At 43.4% G+C, this 16613-nt stretch overlaps 1 protein-coding gene across 2 annotated transcripts in view; it reads left to right on the forward strand.

The window, feature by feature from the left end:
• The first annotated feature begins 217 nt into the window (after window positions 1–217).
• Window positions 218–16613, forward strand: part of CERS6 (ceramide synthase 6) — a 257579-nt gene continuing 241183 nt past the window's right edge. For both annotated transcript variants that reach the window (XM_008138608.3, XM_008138609.3), the window contains exon 1: window positions 218–544. In XM_008138608.3, coding sequence (XP_008136830.1) covers window positions 375–544 — 170 coding nt within the window. In that variant the 5' untranslated portion in view covers window positions 218–374. The remainder of the gene's footprint in view (window positions 545–16613) is intronic.

A 16613-nucleotide genomic window follows, 5' to 3' on the forward strand; every position in this document is an offset into this window, starting at 1 on the left:
AGCAAGGAGAGGGCGAGCGCAGGGCCGGCGGCACTTCCCAGAGCAGAGCCCGGGCGCCCGGGGCGCAGCGTCTGCGCCCTGTCCTCCGGGCGTGGGCGAGCCGGCCGCGTGTGCCTCGCTGTTTGACGCGCGGGTGAACCAATCAGGGCGGCGGCCCGGGCTGCCATGTGACAGGCAAGGCGGCTCCTTTCCCCAGGTCGGCCAGAGGGAGGAGAGAGTCGGCGATCGCCGCGAGCCTTCGAGAGCAGCGGTCGCGGAGGAGGCGGCGGCGGCGGCACCGGCTCGGACCTGCAGCGCGCGCGCATCCCCGGGCGCCCTGCACCGCGACGAGCTCCGCGGGCCGCGGGAGCCTGGACAGGAGTGGACAAAGCAAGATGGCAGGGATCTTAGCCTGGTTCTGGAACGAGAGGTTTTGGCTTCCGCACAATGTCACCTGGGCGGACTTGAAGAACACGGAGGAAGCCAACTTCCCGCAGGCTGAGGACCTCTATCTCGCCTTCCCCCTGGCCTTCTGCATCTTCATGGTGCGGCTCCTCTTCGAGAGGTAAGAAGGGCTGGAGCGCTCCTCCCCTCCCCCTAACACACACGCGCGCGCACACACACACACACACACACACACACACACACACACACACACACACGCACGCACACCCTCGCGCGCACACGCACTCCTGCGTGCTCTGTGGCTCCTGCTCCCGCGCCCCCAGCGCTCGTGCGTCCCAACCTTTGTGCTCAGGAAGGGGTTGCTGTTCGGGGATCCAGAGAAGGTCCCTGGCTTGCCTACGGATTCCTCCGGGCGCCGAAAAGGGGCCGCGAGCTTTGGGATCGCTCCCCGCACTCCTCCTTGGCCCGATCTCTGGCAGCGAGGACAGGCCAACAGAGGTGAGCGGCGGCTGGCCGTGGGACGCGCCGCACTCCGCGGGGCTTGCCCCCTCCACCCCGCGAGCACGCCGCGCTGCCCGGCAGGGCTTGCCCGCCCAGGCTCGCCGCCACCCACCTGACAGCCAGGAACGTTCAGGACGCGCTGCCGGAGGAACCGCACACACTTCCAATGCGTTCACCCCAATCGGCACACGGATTTGTCAGGGACTCCCTGGCTTCTGGCCACTATTTGATTTCCACCGGTGATACCGAGTGTCAGGCCCACAGTCCTGGGAAATAGGTGACAATACTTTGTAGGTTTCCAACACTCCAGGCCATTAGCTGTTTCTGTACGAGAAGACAGGACAGGATGGCTGCACAACCTGCAAAATGGTGACATTAAATTGATAGATGTTTCCAATGAATAACCATACTTTTAGTTTGGTACCAGAACGCACTTAACCTTTTTTTTTAAAAAAAGCATTGACATATTATTGCTTGTTTAAATCTCGGATTCGGTTGGGTAGTCGCACTGTGTCATGAGCAAACTTGTGCTACTTTCATTGAATCAGTCTTAGTCACTAAACTGGATTTTGCCTGCCCTGGCTCTCCTGGTCTTATTGAAACAGAACCGGGATAACAGCATACTTCTTTTTCTCAACTGAAAACCACCCCGTGCACTTCTCCTTCATCAGGAAAGGCTGAATTTCTTAGATCACAGAGTCGAGACCAGTTCTCACTTCCACTCCGTCTCTCTTCCCCTGCGCCCAACTCACCTTGGTGCTGTTCCTTCAGCTTTTGCTCTTGTTCTTTTGTTTGCTGTTTCTGTTTGTCTAAAACCGCTATTGAGGATGTTAAATTTGTTGCTGGAAATGGCAACAGACAAAGCTTCATGGGAACAGCAAGTATATTTTGTTTACGAAAAGGGCATTTTTCAATGGGCAATATTGTTGCTTACGAACTAAGTGAGCTGTGCACATGCAGAGATTGAGTGCACAAGGGAACAGATTTAAAGACCTATTTTTTAAATGATTGGAATCCAGCACAGATACCTCATTGATCCTGTCTAGCACTAAGACTCGCTGTGAAAAAGTGGGTGTGTTTGCAGGTTTAAAGTTGCTTCTAGAGCAAATGTTTACTTACAGAAAATAGGAATTCATATTTAACCTTGCTATCTCTCTCTCTCTCTCTCTCTCTCTCTCTCTCAAAAAAAAAAAAAAAGCCTCTCAGGAACAGCAAATTGCTCTGCATTGACACATAGTAGGGGCTCCACACAGTTGCCAAATGATATCTAACTGATTCTGATTGATAAATTCTGGCTGGGATCACTTTTAGCTAGCTAATGCATTTGAAAGAGATGTGTAGTCGTATGTTTTGGACAACAAAAGCATGCCAGCCGATGACCTGTATGCAGAAAGCTGATTCCAGGCTGTTCATGAGGTCGGAGAAAAAGAAAATTAGAGAATGGAGACAGCTTTATCCTTAGACTTTCTCTGCCTTGAAAAAAAAATAAAAATAATGTAATAATGGAAAACTGGAAGTTCATTTTTCCTCTTCCTGAGCATTTTCCTCTTCCTTTGCACAATCCTGTGACTTAAGAGTGTACACAAAGGGATCAGCTTCTTTCTACTGTCAGTCCCAGCCAATGTCCTCGTATTGATATGGAGAGAGTTGGTCATTGATCAGTGGTCATTCCTGCCATTGATTCAAGTACCAGTGATTTCATGGCCTGTTTGGAAAGTGAAAGTTTATGATTAATGTTCAGAGTAATAATTCAGTATGGCCCACATACCACAGGATGCTACTGACTTTTGGAAGGGTGTCTATTTTGTTTCTTGTTAAAGCTGTGACAATTCTGCCTTTAGCCGCTCAGACTACCTCAGTTCTCTAAAAACCCAAGGGTATAGTTGTATCCAGAATTACAAGTTCTGCATGTTTCTCCTCTTCTCAAACCTAAGTGACACATTCTGGCATCTAACCTTGTGCCCTTCACCTCAGTATCCATCAAGGGCCAGAATCAACATAACTGAACCAGGCGATATTATCACTGGTATGACTCACTTTTAGTGCCCTTCTAATAGGTTGTGCATGCATTTTTTCCTTTTGCCACGTTCTGTAATGTATAACATGATTTAGAGGAGCCTGTTGTGTGTCCCTTTGCGAAATGAAATGCTTTTATAACAGGAATAATTCCCCCGGGTATTCTATTTGTTTTTCTTCTATTGTCATTGATTTCAAAGCTGAGAACATATCTATGAAATACCTGATTATCCAAGATCCTTATTTCCACTAAATGGGGTCTGTAATGTCCTTGTTGCGGCTAAAATTGTGAATTTGAATACCTTCTCAGTTTTGTGTATTTCTCTCTGAAGAATTGACTGAATTGGACTCTTGCCCAGTTGAACAGTTCTGTCTTTTCCTATCCACTCTCACTGTTGGGATGATGACAGGGGAGGCATTGGTGGCCAGAACAATGTCACATTATAGCACCATATGGCAATAATATGGATGCCCAACATGGTTGGTTAAAAATGGAGGAGCTTCAGTTCAGTGACTTTCGGCCGAGTCTGTGAATAGCCCAAAGCTTGGTGGTTTTAAGTATAGCCTTTGTACTGTACTTAGCTGTGGGTAAGGGTAGGAAGGGCCACTATAGATATGTCTTGATTGACAGTAAAATATCTGATGTGAAAAAGAAAACTGAATGCTTTCTCCTAGGATGAAAATGGCTGTGTATACTATTGTATTATGTTGTTAGCTGGATGACAAGGACCAAAATCGTATTTAATAATGTGGCATTATCATCTATTTGATGAATTTTCTTGATTTAATGCTTGTTTAGGCTTAGTAATCCATTCTCTGGAATTATAATAAATGCTCTTCCAAATTTCTTTTTTTGTATGTGTGTTGCTATGGTATTCACAAATGTGGGATTACACTTCTGCTGAACTTCTGTGGGGAAATAAAAAATTATTTGAGCTATTGTTATGAAAGATAATGTATTTTCTTCCTTGCGGGTTTAGTAGAGAGATGCAGAAAGTATTGAATGAGAATCAGAACATTCAAGTTCTAGTCAAACTTACCTCAAACTAGTGCAGGTACCTAATTTCTCTCTGTCTTATTTTCTCATCTGTGACATGAAGCAGCTGGCCTTGGTAAGGCAAGGTTGATTTTGGCCTCCCGGTTATCTGATTTCTGTGGCTTACTAATTGTTTTCTTATCAAACTTTGAAGCAGGCTAAATGTCATATATTTTTTTTTTCTACAGGTAGATATAAGTCATCGAAGAATACAGAGATTTTTTTCATACAGTTATTCTAGCCAATGGTTTTGCTTCTTGTATTTTTTAGTTATGATTGAGTTAAAAGAATCATTTGGGCTTTTATCATTTGTATTCCCAAAAGTCACAGTATTTCAGAATAACTAACAAAGAAGATTCTACAGAAAAAGCAATTACTCTTTCCTCGGATCTTTTATAGACGGACCCAGCATACACCCAGCACTCCCTGTGATGGCTGGATAGGCAATGAGAAGCCCATTCCTGTCAACTTGGCTCTCCGAGTGGCAAGCTCTGTGAGAACTGTCATTCTTCAGGACGCCTACCAGTGTTGCGTAGGCTCATTCAGTCAAACAGTAAACAACAGTGTCTTAGCTGTGTCAGAGGGACTGCCTGGCCAGTGGGCTCTTCTTATGGGTATACTTAATATATTTGCCTCGCCAGCAGCCTTGCCTGAAGTCCTAGAGGAGAGGAGACAAAGAGAGAGAATGAGTGAGAATGTATTCCTGATGGTTAGAAGGGAGAGGACAGATATGAGTGAATGACTGCCAGGAAAAGTGGGGGGTCAGGTGAGGTTCATTACTAAAGTTTCTATAAATACCTTGTAATGAAGAGACTGATAATCATCAGATATGTTTTAAAAGAGGATGCAATGGACTGAAAGTTTATTTTTCCTCAAAATTCATCAGTTGCAATCCTAACCGCCAAGGTGAGGGCTTTAGGAGGTGAGGACTTTGAAATGATTAGGTAATGAGGGTGGAACCTTCCTGAATGGGATTAGTGCCCTTATATTAAAAAAAAAAAAAAGGGCCCCAGAAAGCTCCCTCGGCCCTTTCACCACATAAGGACACAGTAAATAGGTATTTGTTTGTGAACCAGATACAAGATCTATTGGTGCCTTAATCTTGGACTTCCCAGTCTCCAGAACTGTGAGAAATAAATTGCTGTTATTTATAAGCCATCAAGCCTGTGGTATAGCAGATTGAATGGACAAACAGTATTTGTTATAGCAGTTTGAATGGACTAACACAGTATTGGAGAATAACTTGCACTAGTATATAACTTCGGTTTTTCTCATGCAGTGAGTTCTGGATATTTAACTCTATAAATATACCTTTTCACTTGTTAAATGATGGCATGACTCAGATTAAAGCATGGATACCTGCTTAGCCAGGCTGGGGAAAGAGGAAAGAGTTGGGGTCAGACACATAGGTCACCTCTTACTACAATTTCTGACATGGAAAACTGAATTACAATGGATGTTTTGTTGGAAAACATGCTAAAATAAAAAGGATAGTATTCCCCTCCCTCCCCCCTCAGAACTTTAGCACAGCTTTCTCATCTTGAAAAAGAAAAGGTTTGCCTTTTCTGGGTGCAAAAGTTAAGCTGTTTATAATAGGTTGATTTATGGATAAAAAGTATAATGTTACTCTTAATGGGAAGCGCCTTAGAATGGTGGGGAGGGCAGGTGAGATAACTGTAAATGACCACAAATGATTTAATGTCATCAACGAGTGATGAAACGAACACCCTGAGTTCATTTGTGACTTTTCTGTTGGAAGCATCTGACTTCCCGCTGGACAGGGTTAGACTTCTTTCCTCCTGGATTCCAGTGTATAAGATATTTCAGAAGTGGTTTCTTTGTTGTGATGGGGAAGGGCAGGTACCAGTAGAAAGAAAATGGAGTTCCAAGGTGAGCTTTCATCATCACAACAGTCCATAGCTTTGGCAGGGACCACTGCCTTTCGTCACCTGTTTTTCTACCTGATAATGCTTTGTTGGTGAGCACTACAGCCTCGGTCCCTGTTGCCCATGTTATTCCGTATGCACTAACAACGCAGGAACATTTCTTCTCTCATCACCAGATTTTCTAAAGCCATGGGTCATCTCTTTCTTACAAAGCCATAATTCTCAAAATTGTCTTGTTTTCCCCCTAACATGAGTTTATTACTTTCTGTGGTTTACTTTGTTTATTACCAAGCTCTGTGAGGTAGATGTTAAATTTCCCAATATTTACAGATGACACTGAGGATTGAGAGTGTAGGAAATGGAGCTAATGTTACACAGCTTAAAACAGCTAGGTAGGCATTTGGAACTAGGCTGCTTGAGCTCCTAATAATTTTGGTGATCTCATATTTTAAAGCCAATATCATGAGATCATACTGTATATATAGATGATCTCATACTGTATATATATATGTATATATAAATATATATATATATATGGTTTTATATGCAGCTTTTTGCCATTTAATGGCATAACCTGAACATTTTCTATGTAATAATTTATTAGCAAATATTTTCAATGACTGTACATTATTCTACACAATGGATATACCATAGTTCATTTAACCAGTACCTGTATTGTTGTTGGGCATTTAGGTTGTTTCTAGTTTGTGTATATAAATCTTTCAGTGCCTGATCATTTCCTAAGTAATGTCCCCTAGAAATGGCATTTTCAAGCCCAAAAGGATAAGTATTTTAGTGTTCTTGATGTAAGTTTCCAAATTGATGTCCAGAAAGATTATGTCCATTTGCACTTCCTTATCGATGTGCAGATTATTGCCATTTGAGGACATTTTTTCTTTGAATGTTGAAAAAATGTTACTGCTCTCATGTGTTTGTATGTTACACATGATGAACTTATTTCAAATATTTATTAATCATTTTTGTTTCATTTTCTGTGGATTTATGTGTATTTTCCTACCGGAATGAGCTTTCCAACCTTTTGGATAGGAAAGTTGTGGCCTTTGGATTTTTTTTTTTTTCAATGCAGAATGGTCTTGTCTTGGTATGTTTCTCTGGTCACGTGTTTACACTTTTTTATTTTTTTCCGCCTCTTGCCTCTCTCCCACAATCTAAGTCATCATTATCATTAAGGAGAAAGCTTTGACATAGTGAAAGAGATGCATTCAAGAGGATGAAGTAGATAATATCTTGACTTTATTGTGGAGAGTGAGGCAGAGATAAAGGGCTCAGAGGAAGTTTGAGCAATTAAGAATGAATGAGTTTTTATGAAGGAAAACTTACAGATAGAGCCTAAACTCATTTATATTTTCTCTATGGATATTTGGTTAAAAGTGACTTATATGTGGAACCTCAAAAGACCCCAATAGCCACAGAAATCTTGAGAAACCAGAGCAAAGTTGGAGGTACTACAAGGCTACAGTATTTGAAACTGCATGGTACTGGCATAAAAATACATATTCTCTGTTCTGTCAATGGAACAGAATAGAGAGCCCAGTAATAAACCCATGCCTATATGGTCAATTGATCTATGACAAAGGAGGCAAGATTATACAGTGGTGTAAGATAGTCTCTTCAATAAATGATGTTGGGAAAATTGGACAGATACATTTAAAAAAAAAAAGAAACTAGACCACTTTCTTATGCCACAGTCAAGAATAAACTGAAAATGGGTTAAAGATTTAAATATAAGACTTTAGACCATAGAATCCCTAGAAAAAAACATAGGCAGTAAACTCTTTGACATTACTCTTAGTATTTTTTTGTATATGTCTTTTTGGGAGAAAAAGGAAAAAAACACATGAAACTACATCAAACTAAAAGTTTTTGCACAAGAAAGGAAGCCATCAGCAGCAACAACAAAAAAGACAAGTTACTGAATGGGAGAACATATTCATCAATGATAAATCTGATAAGGGTTTAATATTAAAACTTTAGAAAGAACTCATACAACTCAACACCAAAAAACCCCCAATCATATTAAAAAATGAGTAGAGGACCTGAATAGACATTTCTCCAAAGAGGACATACAGATGGCCAATAGACATATGAAAAGATGCTCAATGCCACAAAAATGCAAATAAAAACCACAATGAGATATCACCTCACACCAGTAAGAATGGCTATCATCAACAAACCACAAGTGTTGGTGAGGATGTGGAGAAAAGGGAACCCTTGTGCACTGTTGGTAGGATTGCAAATTGTTGCGATCCCTATGGAAAACAGTATGGAGGATCCTCAAAAAATTAAAAATAGAATTACTGTGATTCAATAATTATACTTCCAGTATATGCCCCAAATAATTGGAAGCATGATCTCAAATAGATACACTTGAGCCTTGAACAACATGGATTTGAACTATGTGGGTCCAGTTATACCGTATGCAGACTTTGTTTTAGTAAATACCTGTACTGTTTTCAGTCCACAGTTGGGAATTCGAGGATGCAGAGGGGTGCAGTTATGCATTGATCTCCACCATTTTATAAAAGGGACTTGGGCATCCATGGATTCTTGAATCCACAGTGGGTCTTGAAACCAGTCCACCATGGATACCTAGAGACAACTGTGGAATAGTTAAATTTTTGGAAAGTTAAATGTTATCTGAAGATTTTTTTACTAGGGGAGGTGAGGAGGGTCAGTGCCCTTAACTCCCCCTTGATTAAGTGTCAACTGTATTTGTACACGTATGTTCATAGCAGTATTTCACGATAGCCAAAAGGTGGAAGCAACCCAAGTGTCCCACAGATGAATGGATAAACAAAATGTGGTATACGCATACAACAGGATAGTATTCAGCCTTAAAAAGGAAAAAAACCACACCCTCTAACATATTATAACATGCACGAACCTTGAAGACATTATGCTAAGTGAAATAATCCAGTCACAAAAAGACAAACACTGTGTGATGGTACTTATATGAGGTACCTAGAATAGTCAATTCATAGAGACAGAAAGTAGAATGGTGGTTGCCAGGGACTGGAGAGAGAAAGAAATGGGGAGTTGTTTCATGTAGATTTGTGAGGTGCAAGAGTTGTGGAGATAGAGGGTGGTGATGGCTGCCCAGTGTGAGTGTACTTAGTGCCCCTGAGCTGTACAGTTAAAAATGGTTAAGATGGTAAATTGTATGTTATGTATATTTTACCACAACTAAAAATGATGATAAAAAAACAAAGATTTGCCAAGTAAAGACAAAGTTACTTACTAGAAATAACTGGTTTCATTTTCTGGATTTGATGGTTTTCTCGCTAAGAACACACATTACAGCCTCTTGATTCCACCAAGCACTGTTTTTTGTGTTGTTGTTTTTTTTTTAAATGCATAATGCCCTTGGGATCTAGGAGAGCCCGTTTTCTTTCCGGAATCATCTGGCATAGGTGGGTGGAGGGTGAGGGGTGGTGGAAGGAAGGTTGAAGTCCCGAGAACACTTCAGCTCCCTGGGCCTTTTTGGCAGGCACTTCGACTCAACACTGTCCTTCCGTCATTTGTTAATATGGCAATTTAATAATAGTCAATTAGCAGGTATAGCAAAGGAGAGCAATGTGTCTCTGGAAAAACACACTACAGTTTCACAGGCTCCCTGGGATTAAAGTAAAGGCACCCTAGTGAGTTCCCAATCCACTTAAAGCAAACCAGGCTGATGGGATCAAGTTCTAGTATGGCCTCCACCACGGAGCCCGCGGAAGCTTGCTCTGGAAGGTCAGATCCCACCCTCCTCCTGTCTTTCAGTTTAATTTTACACCCACTTTATACACAAGTGATTTAAACACTTGAAAATTTGAGTGTGATTTTACTTAAATGCTGCTTACTGTAAGGCAATTGATTGCAAGCATTGGCAGATACCTATTATTGAAAAATAGTTTTCAAATTTTTACTTATGTTTGCTCATTGTACAAAACTCTGCTTTCCCAAATTCATCTGTGGTAATATTTGGGCTAGTTTCTTTTCTTTCTTTTTTTTTTTTTTAAAGGGGAACTTTCTTTTCCTCACTACTAGCCTTCCAGATGGACTTCTCTCCTACCCTTCCTGCTTTCTATTCCTACTTTTGCTTTTATTGCCTCAGAATTGGTTTGTGGGGTTGTTTGGGCAGGAGTTGGGGTGGAGAAACACAAATGGTGTTTCATTGCAGGGAGGCCATGTTGCTTTACTGGGTAACCCTTTTCACACAGTGCCCGAGGAATTTGTGACTTGCCAGTGTCTACATAAATGCCACATCTTATCTCTGAGGTTTTCAGGTTACAAAGCTGCTGTTGCTGCTCTGAAGCTGTGATTGTGTTTGTCTCTTTCCTTTCTTTCTTTCTGTCCCCCCAACCCTGTCTCTTTCACTCTTTGCCCCTTCCCCTCTTTTCTCCTCCTCTCCCTTCCTTCCTTCTTATTATCACTGGTGCAGATCCTTTAAAAACACAGGGGCATTTTGGGAGCAGAGCAGCAGCACAGAGTTACGAGTTGGGGAGGGGATAGAGAAAAACCATCTAAAATTTTGTCCAGGGACACAGTCTGGCAGGTGTCGGGGGAAAGGCTGCCAGCTAGTCTAAGTGGCTCTGTAGATCTTGTCGTAATAGATCACCATTTCAAAGCAGAATAAAGTGACTATGGTGGTTTAAGCAGAGTGGCCGTTTTGGACACAATAGCTTGAGTGGAGGAAAATTGAGAACCAAGCAATCACTTAGGCATTATGGAGATTAAGAGAATATCAGGGCTTTGTGCGTCAGTGGGTGAGCGTTTCTTTGAGTGTGGGGGTAGATTGCAGGGTGACTGCATTTAAATTGTGTTACTGTTTTCTACATTTATTGTAATTAATTAGAAATGTATATTCCTAACTAGAGTTAAAAGGAAAGTGGGTGGGATATCAGAAAGACTATGGGACTTGGGTTTAAATCCAAAACCCTGTCCTTTATCTACTATGCAGTAGTAGATAGCATACTCTCTGAAGTTTGGTCTCCTTGCTTATAAAATGGGGAATATGCCTACTTTGTGATATTGGAGGACTATCTGCAAAAAAAAAATGTATTTGAAGGGGAGTCTGTAAAACTGGTTCCTAAAAACACACATTGTGTAAAAAATAATTGGTACCATAGAACACGATTTAGCACCTGCTTGAGAACCAATGTTCTGTACGGTGATTGAATGTGTTGGGTGTGTGTGGGGGTAGAGGGGTGGGGAGAGGGTGCAGCTTGTGGAGGCAGTAGAACCTGTTTATATATTTGATCCTGGAACTAGAGGATTTACTTGTTCTGTTGAAGAGAAAATATTTAGAGTTTTAGACAGGCATCGAAGCCCCAATCTCTTCAGCACTGTGCCTACTTAGGGATGAAAATGCTGCTTAGCCTTTTCTTCTCAACTGTTAGTAGTGATGGGGATTGTAGGCCAGAGACTTGCTTGTATTTGGTGGCAGAAAACTATTTCCAAAGGTGGGATTTTAGGCAAGTGTCGGGCAGCTGTGTATCCCTTAGAGCCTGAAGCTTTCTCAGGGTGAGAGGACAGCTCAGGAAGATGTCTTTCCCCTGGGCGAGTTTTCTCAGGAAGCCCCCTTTCAGAGGAGGGATGCCTCATGCAGCTATCCCCGTCTGTCCCACTGCCCCTATTGGCCCTGATGGTCCTGTTTTATTGCATGTAGTCTCAAGGGAAAACTGACTGGGTGAGTGTTCAACCTCAAGGAATGGCAAACGTCAGATTTGCCATTTATATTGACCCAAGACCTGGACTGAATTTGGCCATGCCACTCAACTAGCTGCAGATCTAGGAGCAAATTACCCAATTGCTCCCCGCTCCGGTTCCATCCGACACTTACAGAACTGTTGTGAGGATTAAATGAAATGCCCCTTGCATTGTGTTTAGGGCAGTGCTTAGGGCATGGAAGCAGCCATTACTTGCTCTTTAGGTTTATTAAAGGCACACACACAGATGCTTTCTGAGTGTTTATTGGAACCCTGATTTCCAGGAGTAGGACTTTACCATTAGATTTCTGAGACCTTTCACTGGCTTTTCCTTTCTGTCATGAATGTGTATGATGGACCCCACTCCTGCTTTCACTGCTCGGGGTTGTCAGTGTAACCATTACGTTTTACTTTCCCTATTACCTTTCTCTCCTCCTCCTCCTCCTCCTCCTCCTCCTCCTCCTCCTCCTCCTCCTCCTCCTCCTCCTCCTCCTCCTCCTCCTCCTCCTCCTCCTCTCTCTCTCCCTTTCCCTCTCCCACCCACCCTTTGCTTCTCTTCCCCTTTCTCATACACCCCAAGGAAAATTGATTATTCCAATTGTAGTCAGCATTAAAGAAACCTAGCTTAGCGAAGAACTGGACCTTAATCCACAGCCCCCAAGTTTGAACTGCCATTGGTGTGAATATGGCTGACCTAACCAAACTGGTTTAGAAGGGATTTGACCCGGCTTTCCACTAGGAGCACTTTTCCAGCTCTGCCCAGCTTCCGTATAATTTGTGAGTAGTTTGTCCTGTAAATAATTTAATGAGCCTGTTAAATTTTTTAGGCATTGGTAGAGGACATCTGAAGATGATCAAATGTGACATTTGTGGTGGGTTGACTTTTAAAGGAGGAAGTAAGGCAAAGATGAAACCACATGCTGTTGAATGACCAATTACCAAAAACTGCTTCTACTTAATTTAGTAATAGTCTAACAGTTACAGACTTTCTACTTAGGAAGTTGAAAACTCATTCATTCAAAAACACATGAGTCCACCATGTGTCAGACACCAGCGGTGAGCCATAGTGGGCCGTGGTGGTGGAGAGTTCTGTCCCCGGTACATGCAGTAAGGGAGGATTTATCTGTAGATTTAAACAACACAATAAAATTGACTAAAAGTTGGCTTACTTTTTATTAGCACCGCATGAAGCCAATTCTAAACATGGAATTGTTGCCCTGGCCAGGGCTCAGCTGGTTGGAGCATTGTTCCGATACACCACGGTTGCAGGTTTGCTCCCCGCTCAGGGCACATACAAGAATTAACCAATGAGTGCATAAGTAAGTGGAAGAGCAAATCGATGTTTTTTTTTCCTCTCTCTCTCTCTCTCTCTCCCCTCTCCCTCCCTTTAAAATCCATATAAAAAATAAATATGGAATTGATAGAGTGAAAAAATATCCCTCCTCCCCCAGCCAGTGTGGCTCAGCCAGCCAGTGGGGCTTAGTGGTTGAGTGTCGACCTATGCACCTAGAGGTCCCCGGTTCGATTCCTGGTCAGGGCACATGCCCAGGTTGCCAGGGTTGCGGGCTCAATCCCTGGTAATGGGTGTACAGGAGGCAGCCAATCGATGTTCTCTCTAATTGATGTTTCTATCTCTCTCTCCCATTCCTTTCCTCTCTATTTGAAAAAAAAAAAATCCTACCTGGTTTGGCTCAGTGGATAGAGCGTCGGCCTGGGTCCCAGGTTCGGTTCTGGCCAAGGGCACATGCCTGGGTTGCAGGCTCGATCCCTAGTAGGGAGCATGCAGGAGGCAGCCGATCAATGATTCTCTCTCATCATTGATGCTTCTATCTCTCTCTCTCCCTCTTCCTTCCTCTCTGAAATCAATAGGCCGACACTCTATCCACTGAGCCAAACCGGCTAGGGTAGTGGTCGGCAAACCGTGACCCGTGAGCCACATGTGGCTCTTTGGCCCCTTGAGTGTGGCTCTTCCACAAAATACCACGTGCGGGCGCGCACGTACAGTGCGATTGAAACTTCGTGGCCCATGTGCAGAAGTTGGTTTTCGGCCTGGGCGAGTCTATTTTGAAGAAGTGGCGTTAGAACACTCAAGGGGTCAAGGTGACACCTCATCGTGGTTTTGTTTCCCGCTAGGGCAATAAAAATATTTTTTTAAAAATCAATTAAAATATGTGCCCTTAATAAATAAATATTTTTTATTTTAGAAAATATATAAATAAATGAAAATGTAAATTTTTTTTTTATTAAAAAAAAAAAACCCTCCTCACCAGGACACACTACTTCTACCACCCCTCCCTCCCCACCTCTTGGAACACCACACTACCAGATGCTGATTTAGGGCACAGATGTTCTGAAATACTGGCAAAGCTAAAAATGTCCACCTCCCATTTTACATATCAGGACACAGAAACCTCTAGAGATGAACCGACTTGCCCTGTGCCACTCACCCAGGTCCTGGCAGAGCCTGGCTGCTGGGCACCCCCGTGGTGCTATTGTTTGTCTGGAACTGTCCTAGAACAACTGATACAGCAGGTCACCCCCACCTGATGGTCAAACCCACGTTGGTCTGGTCCCCAGCCAGGGCTGTTTCCACAGTGGGAGTGGCTCCTCTGCCTCTCCCTGCGGTGACGGAGGGAGGTGTGGGGAGGAGCTTCCCTGGTGACTGAGCTGCGTGTGGCTCCTGCCCCACTCTCCACGTACCCCACGCCAGGGCTTTTAGAAAAGGGGATGGAGGGGCTCCCCTGTGAGTGTCAGTTGGCGCTCCTGAGAGCGTAACTCATGGTGCAGGAGCCCAGGGCCGCCGTCGGTGTGCAGTTCCTCCTGAGCAGCGTGTTGTCTGGCCTTGCTGACACCACACCGTGGTTTTGTTTCCCTCCCACTTCATCCCGGGGTGTGTCAAACACCCACACTTTATTTTTTAAAAACGATTATTACATTTTATTTAAAAGTTTTAGAGGGAGAGTAGCAGAACTCACAAAAGTAACATCATTAAAAACAACAACAACCCACAAAGTTGGAGAACTTTAAGAAAAAAAAGAGCAAAGACCAAAATATCATTTCGAAAGATGATACCCTTTTAGTCTCTTAAATTGTCACAGAGCGCAGAGAGAAGGCTGAAGACCTGCAGGAGAAGAGCTGCATTTATAAACTTGCTGACGCATACATCGAGACAAAAGGAATGAGGGGATGTTACTGTAGGCTCCACCCTTTAGAGGCTGCGTGCAGAAGGGATGGGGGAAGGAAACAAAAATAGATGCAGTGCAGGTGGTGGCTGTTAACCAGCCGTTATTTCTACAGCGGTTCAGGCAGTCAGGTGGTTTTCTGTATACTGGAGGCTCTTTTATAGTCCATGGTTCTGCTGGGTTTTACCTTCTGTAGAACTTACTTTTGCTAGTGTGAGGTGCCTGTGGTTCATTGGAGAGTGCTCTTCTCCTGACGAAACACTGCCGTGAACTATGTTTGGAGCTGAACAGGGGAAATGTTAGGAAATCCCAGTGATCTCGCCTCTCTCAGAGGCAGGCTTTGCAGCCATGTGTCTCGAAGCAGGCAGACCGGCTCGTCCATGTCAGTGCCTGTGCTGTGCCCTCTGTCCCCCGTCGGCCCACACCTTGGCACAAAGTCAAGCCGTGTAGGATCAGGTAGAGGGCACCCAGATAGGACCATGGCTTATCACTCCTTTTAACTGTTGGCTCCCTTTTGCTTCGTGCTCCCACGTCTTCTGTTTCCCTTGTCCTCTTGCTCAGACCCGGCTCTGTCTTCAGATCCATGGTAGCCTGGGCAAGCGGAATCTGTGGATTGGTTGCCCCCTTACCTCTCAGTCCCGAGCCCTGGTCACCAGCTGTTCCGTTATTCCTCCCATTTCCCAGGGCAGGAGTGAGTTTGGGACAAATCCACTTAGAAGGATGGTTCATAAGAGCTATCATCTCATAGAGCTAATTTAATTTCTTAGTGTTTAAAAAATACTTTTATTGATTCCAGAGAGGAAAGGAGAGGGGAGAGAGAGATAGAAATATCAGTGATGAGAAAGAATCATTGATCAGCTGCCTCCTGCATCCCCCTCACCCCCCACTAGGGATGGAGCCCATAACCTGGGCATGTGCCCTAACCTGGAATCGAACGGTGACCTCCTGGTTCATAGGTTGATGCCGAACCATGGAGCCATGCTGGCTGGGCTAATTTCTTAGTGTTTAGAAAATATCTAATAAATAATGTAGAATACATGTTCTTTCTGTTGTCAAAAATAACTCTACGGTTTTAGACTTCTTTTTTTCCGATTGGGAAGAAGAAATAGCATTGGTTACTAAGTGCCACAAGTGTAAAACACCGATTTATTGTTTGGTAAGCGGTTTCCCCTTGTTCGGAGTTGAAGATGAGATAAAAGGTTCGCATTTAACGCAGAACCAAACCTGGCTACTCTTTCTCTGTATCAATCCTGATTCCATTTCCCCAGGCAATGTCTCAGTCTTTACTCAGGGGTCAAATCTAAGGGATTTCAGCCCTTTCAAATCGTCTAAAGCTTTTCTGAATTGGATGCACTTAGCTGCTAGAAACATCTTAACTGCCCTGTTTTGAAAGCCACCCTACAAGTGTCAGGTAGCTGCTCTGAATGGGAACTGTTAAGGTAAAGGTGTATGATGATACAGTTTGGAAGTTGGCACAGATTATGCTTCTCTTTGCAGCTGAAACTAAACGCAACCAGTGTTTACATTTGTGGAGAGAATAAGAGGGATGGTAAGAGATTTGAGGGGAGAGTGACTGCCTTGTATGTACAGCAAAAGGGAGCAGAGAACCGACTTGGGCTGAAAATTCCATCTTTGTGGGACCCTCGTTTAGCCAATACTCTAATGGGTATTTGCTGTAAACCCAGCATTCAAATGTGCAACCATCACTTGCTTACAGACATTCTTAAGGAGTTGTTAGAAAAGTACTTTCTCTTTCTAGCGTAAGCTTTTAGTCTGTGTGTGTAATATACTTAAGAAACACACGCAAAGAACACTTCAATGTAGAGCTCATTGAATTATCACAACAAAGTGCATATAGCCATGTATTCACTAGTTAGGACCCAGCTCAAGAAACATT

Source organism: Eptesicus fuscus, chromosome 11 (assembly GCF_027574615.1).
Source record: "Eptesicus fuscus isolate TK198812 chromosome 11, DD_ASM_mEF_20220401, whole genome shotgun sequence".
Lineage (NCBI taxonomy): Eukaryota > Metazoa > Chordata > Mammalia > Chiroptera > Vespertilionidae > Eptesicus > Eptesicus fuscus.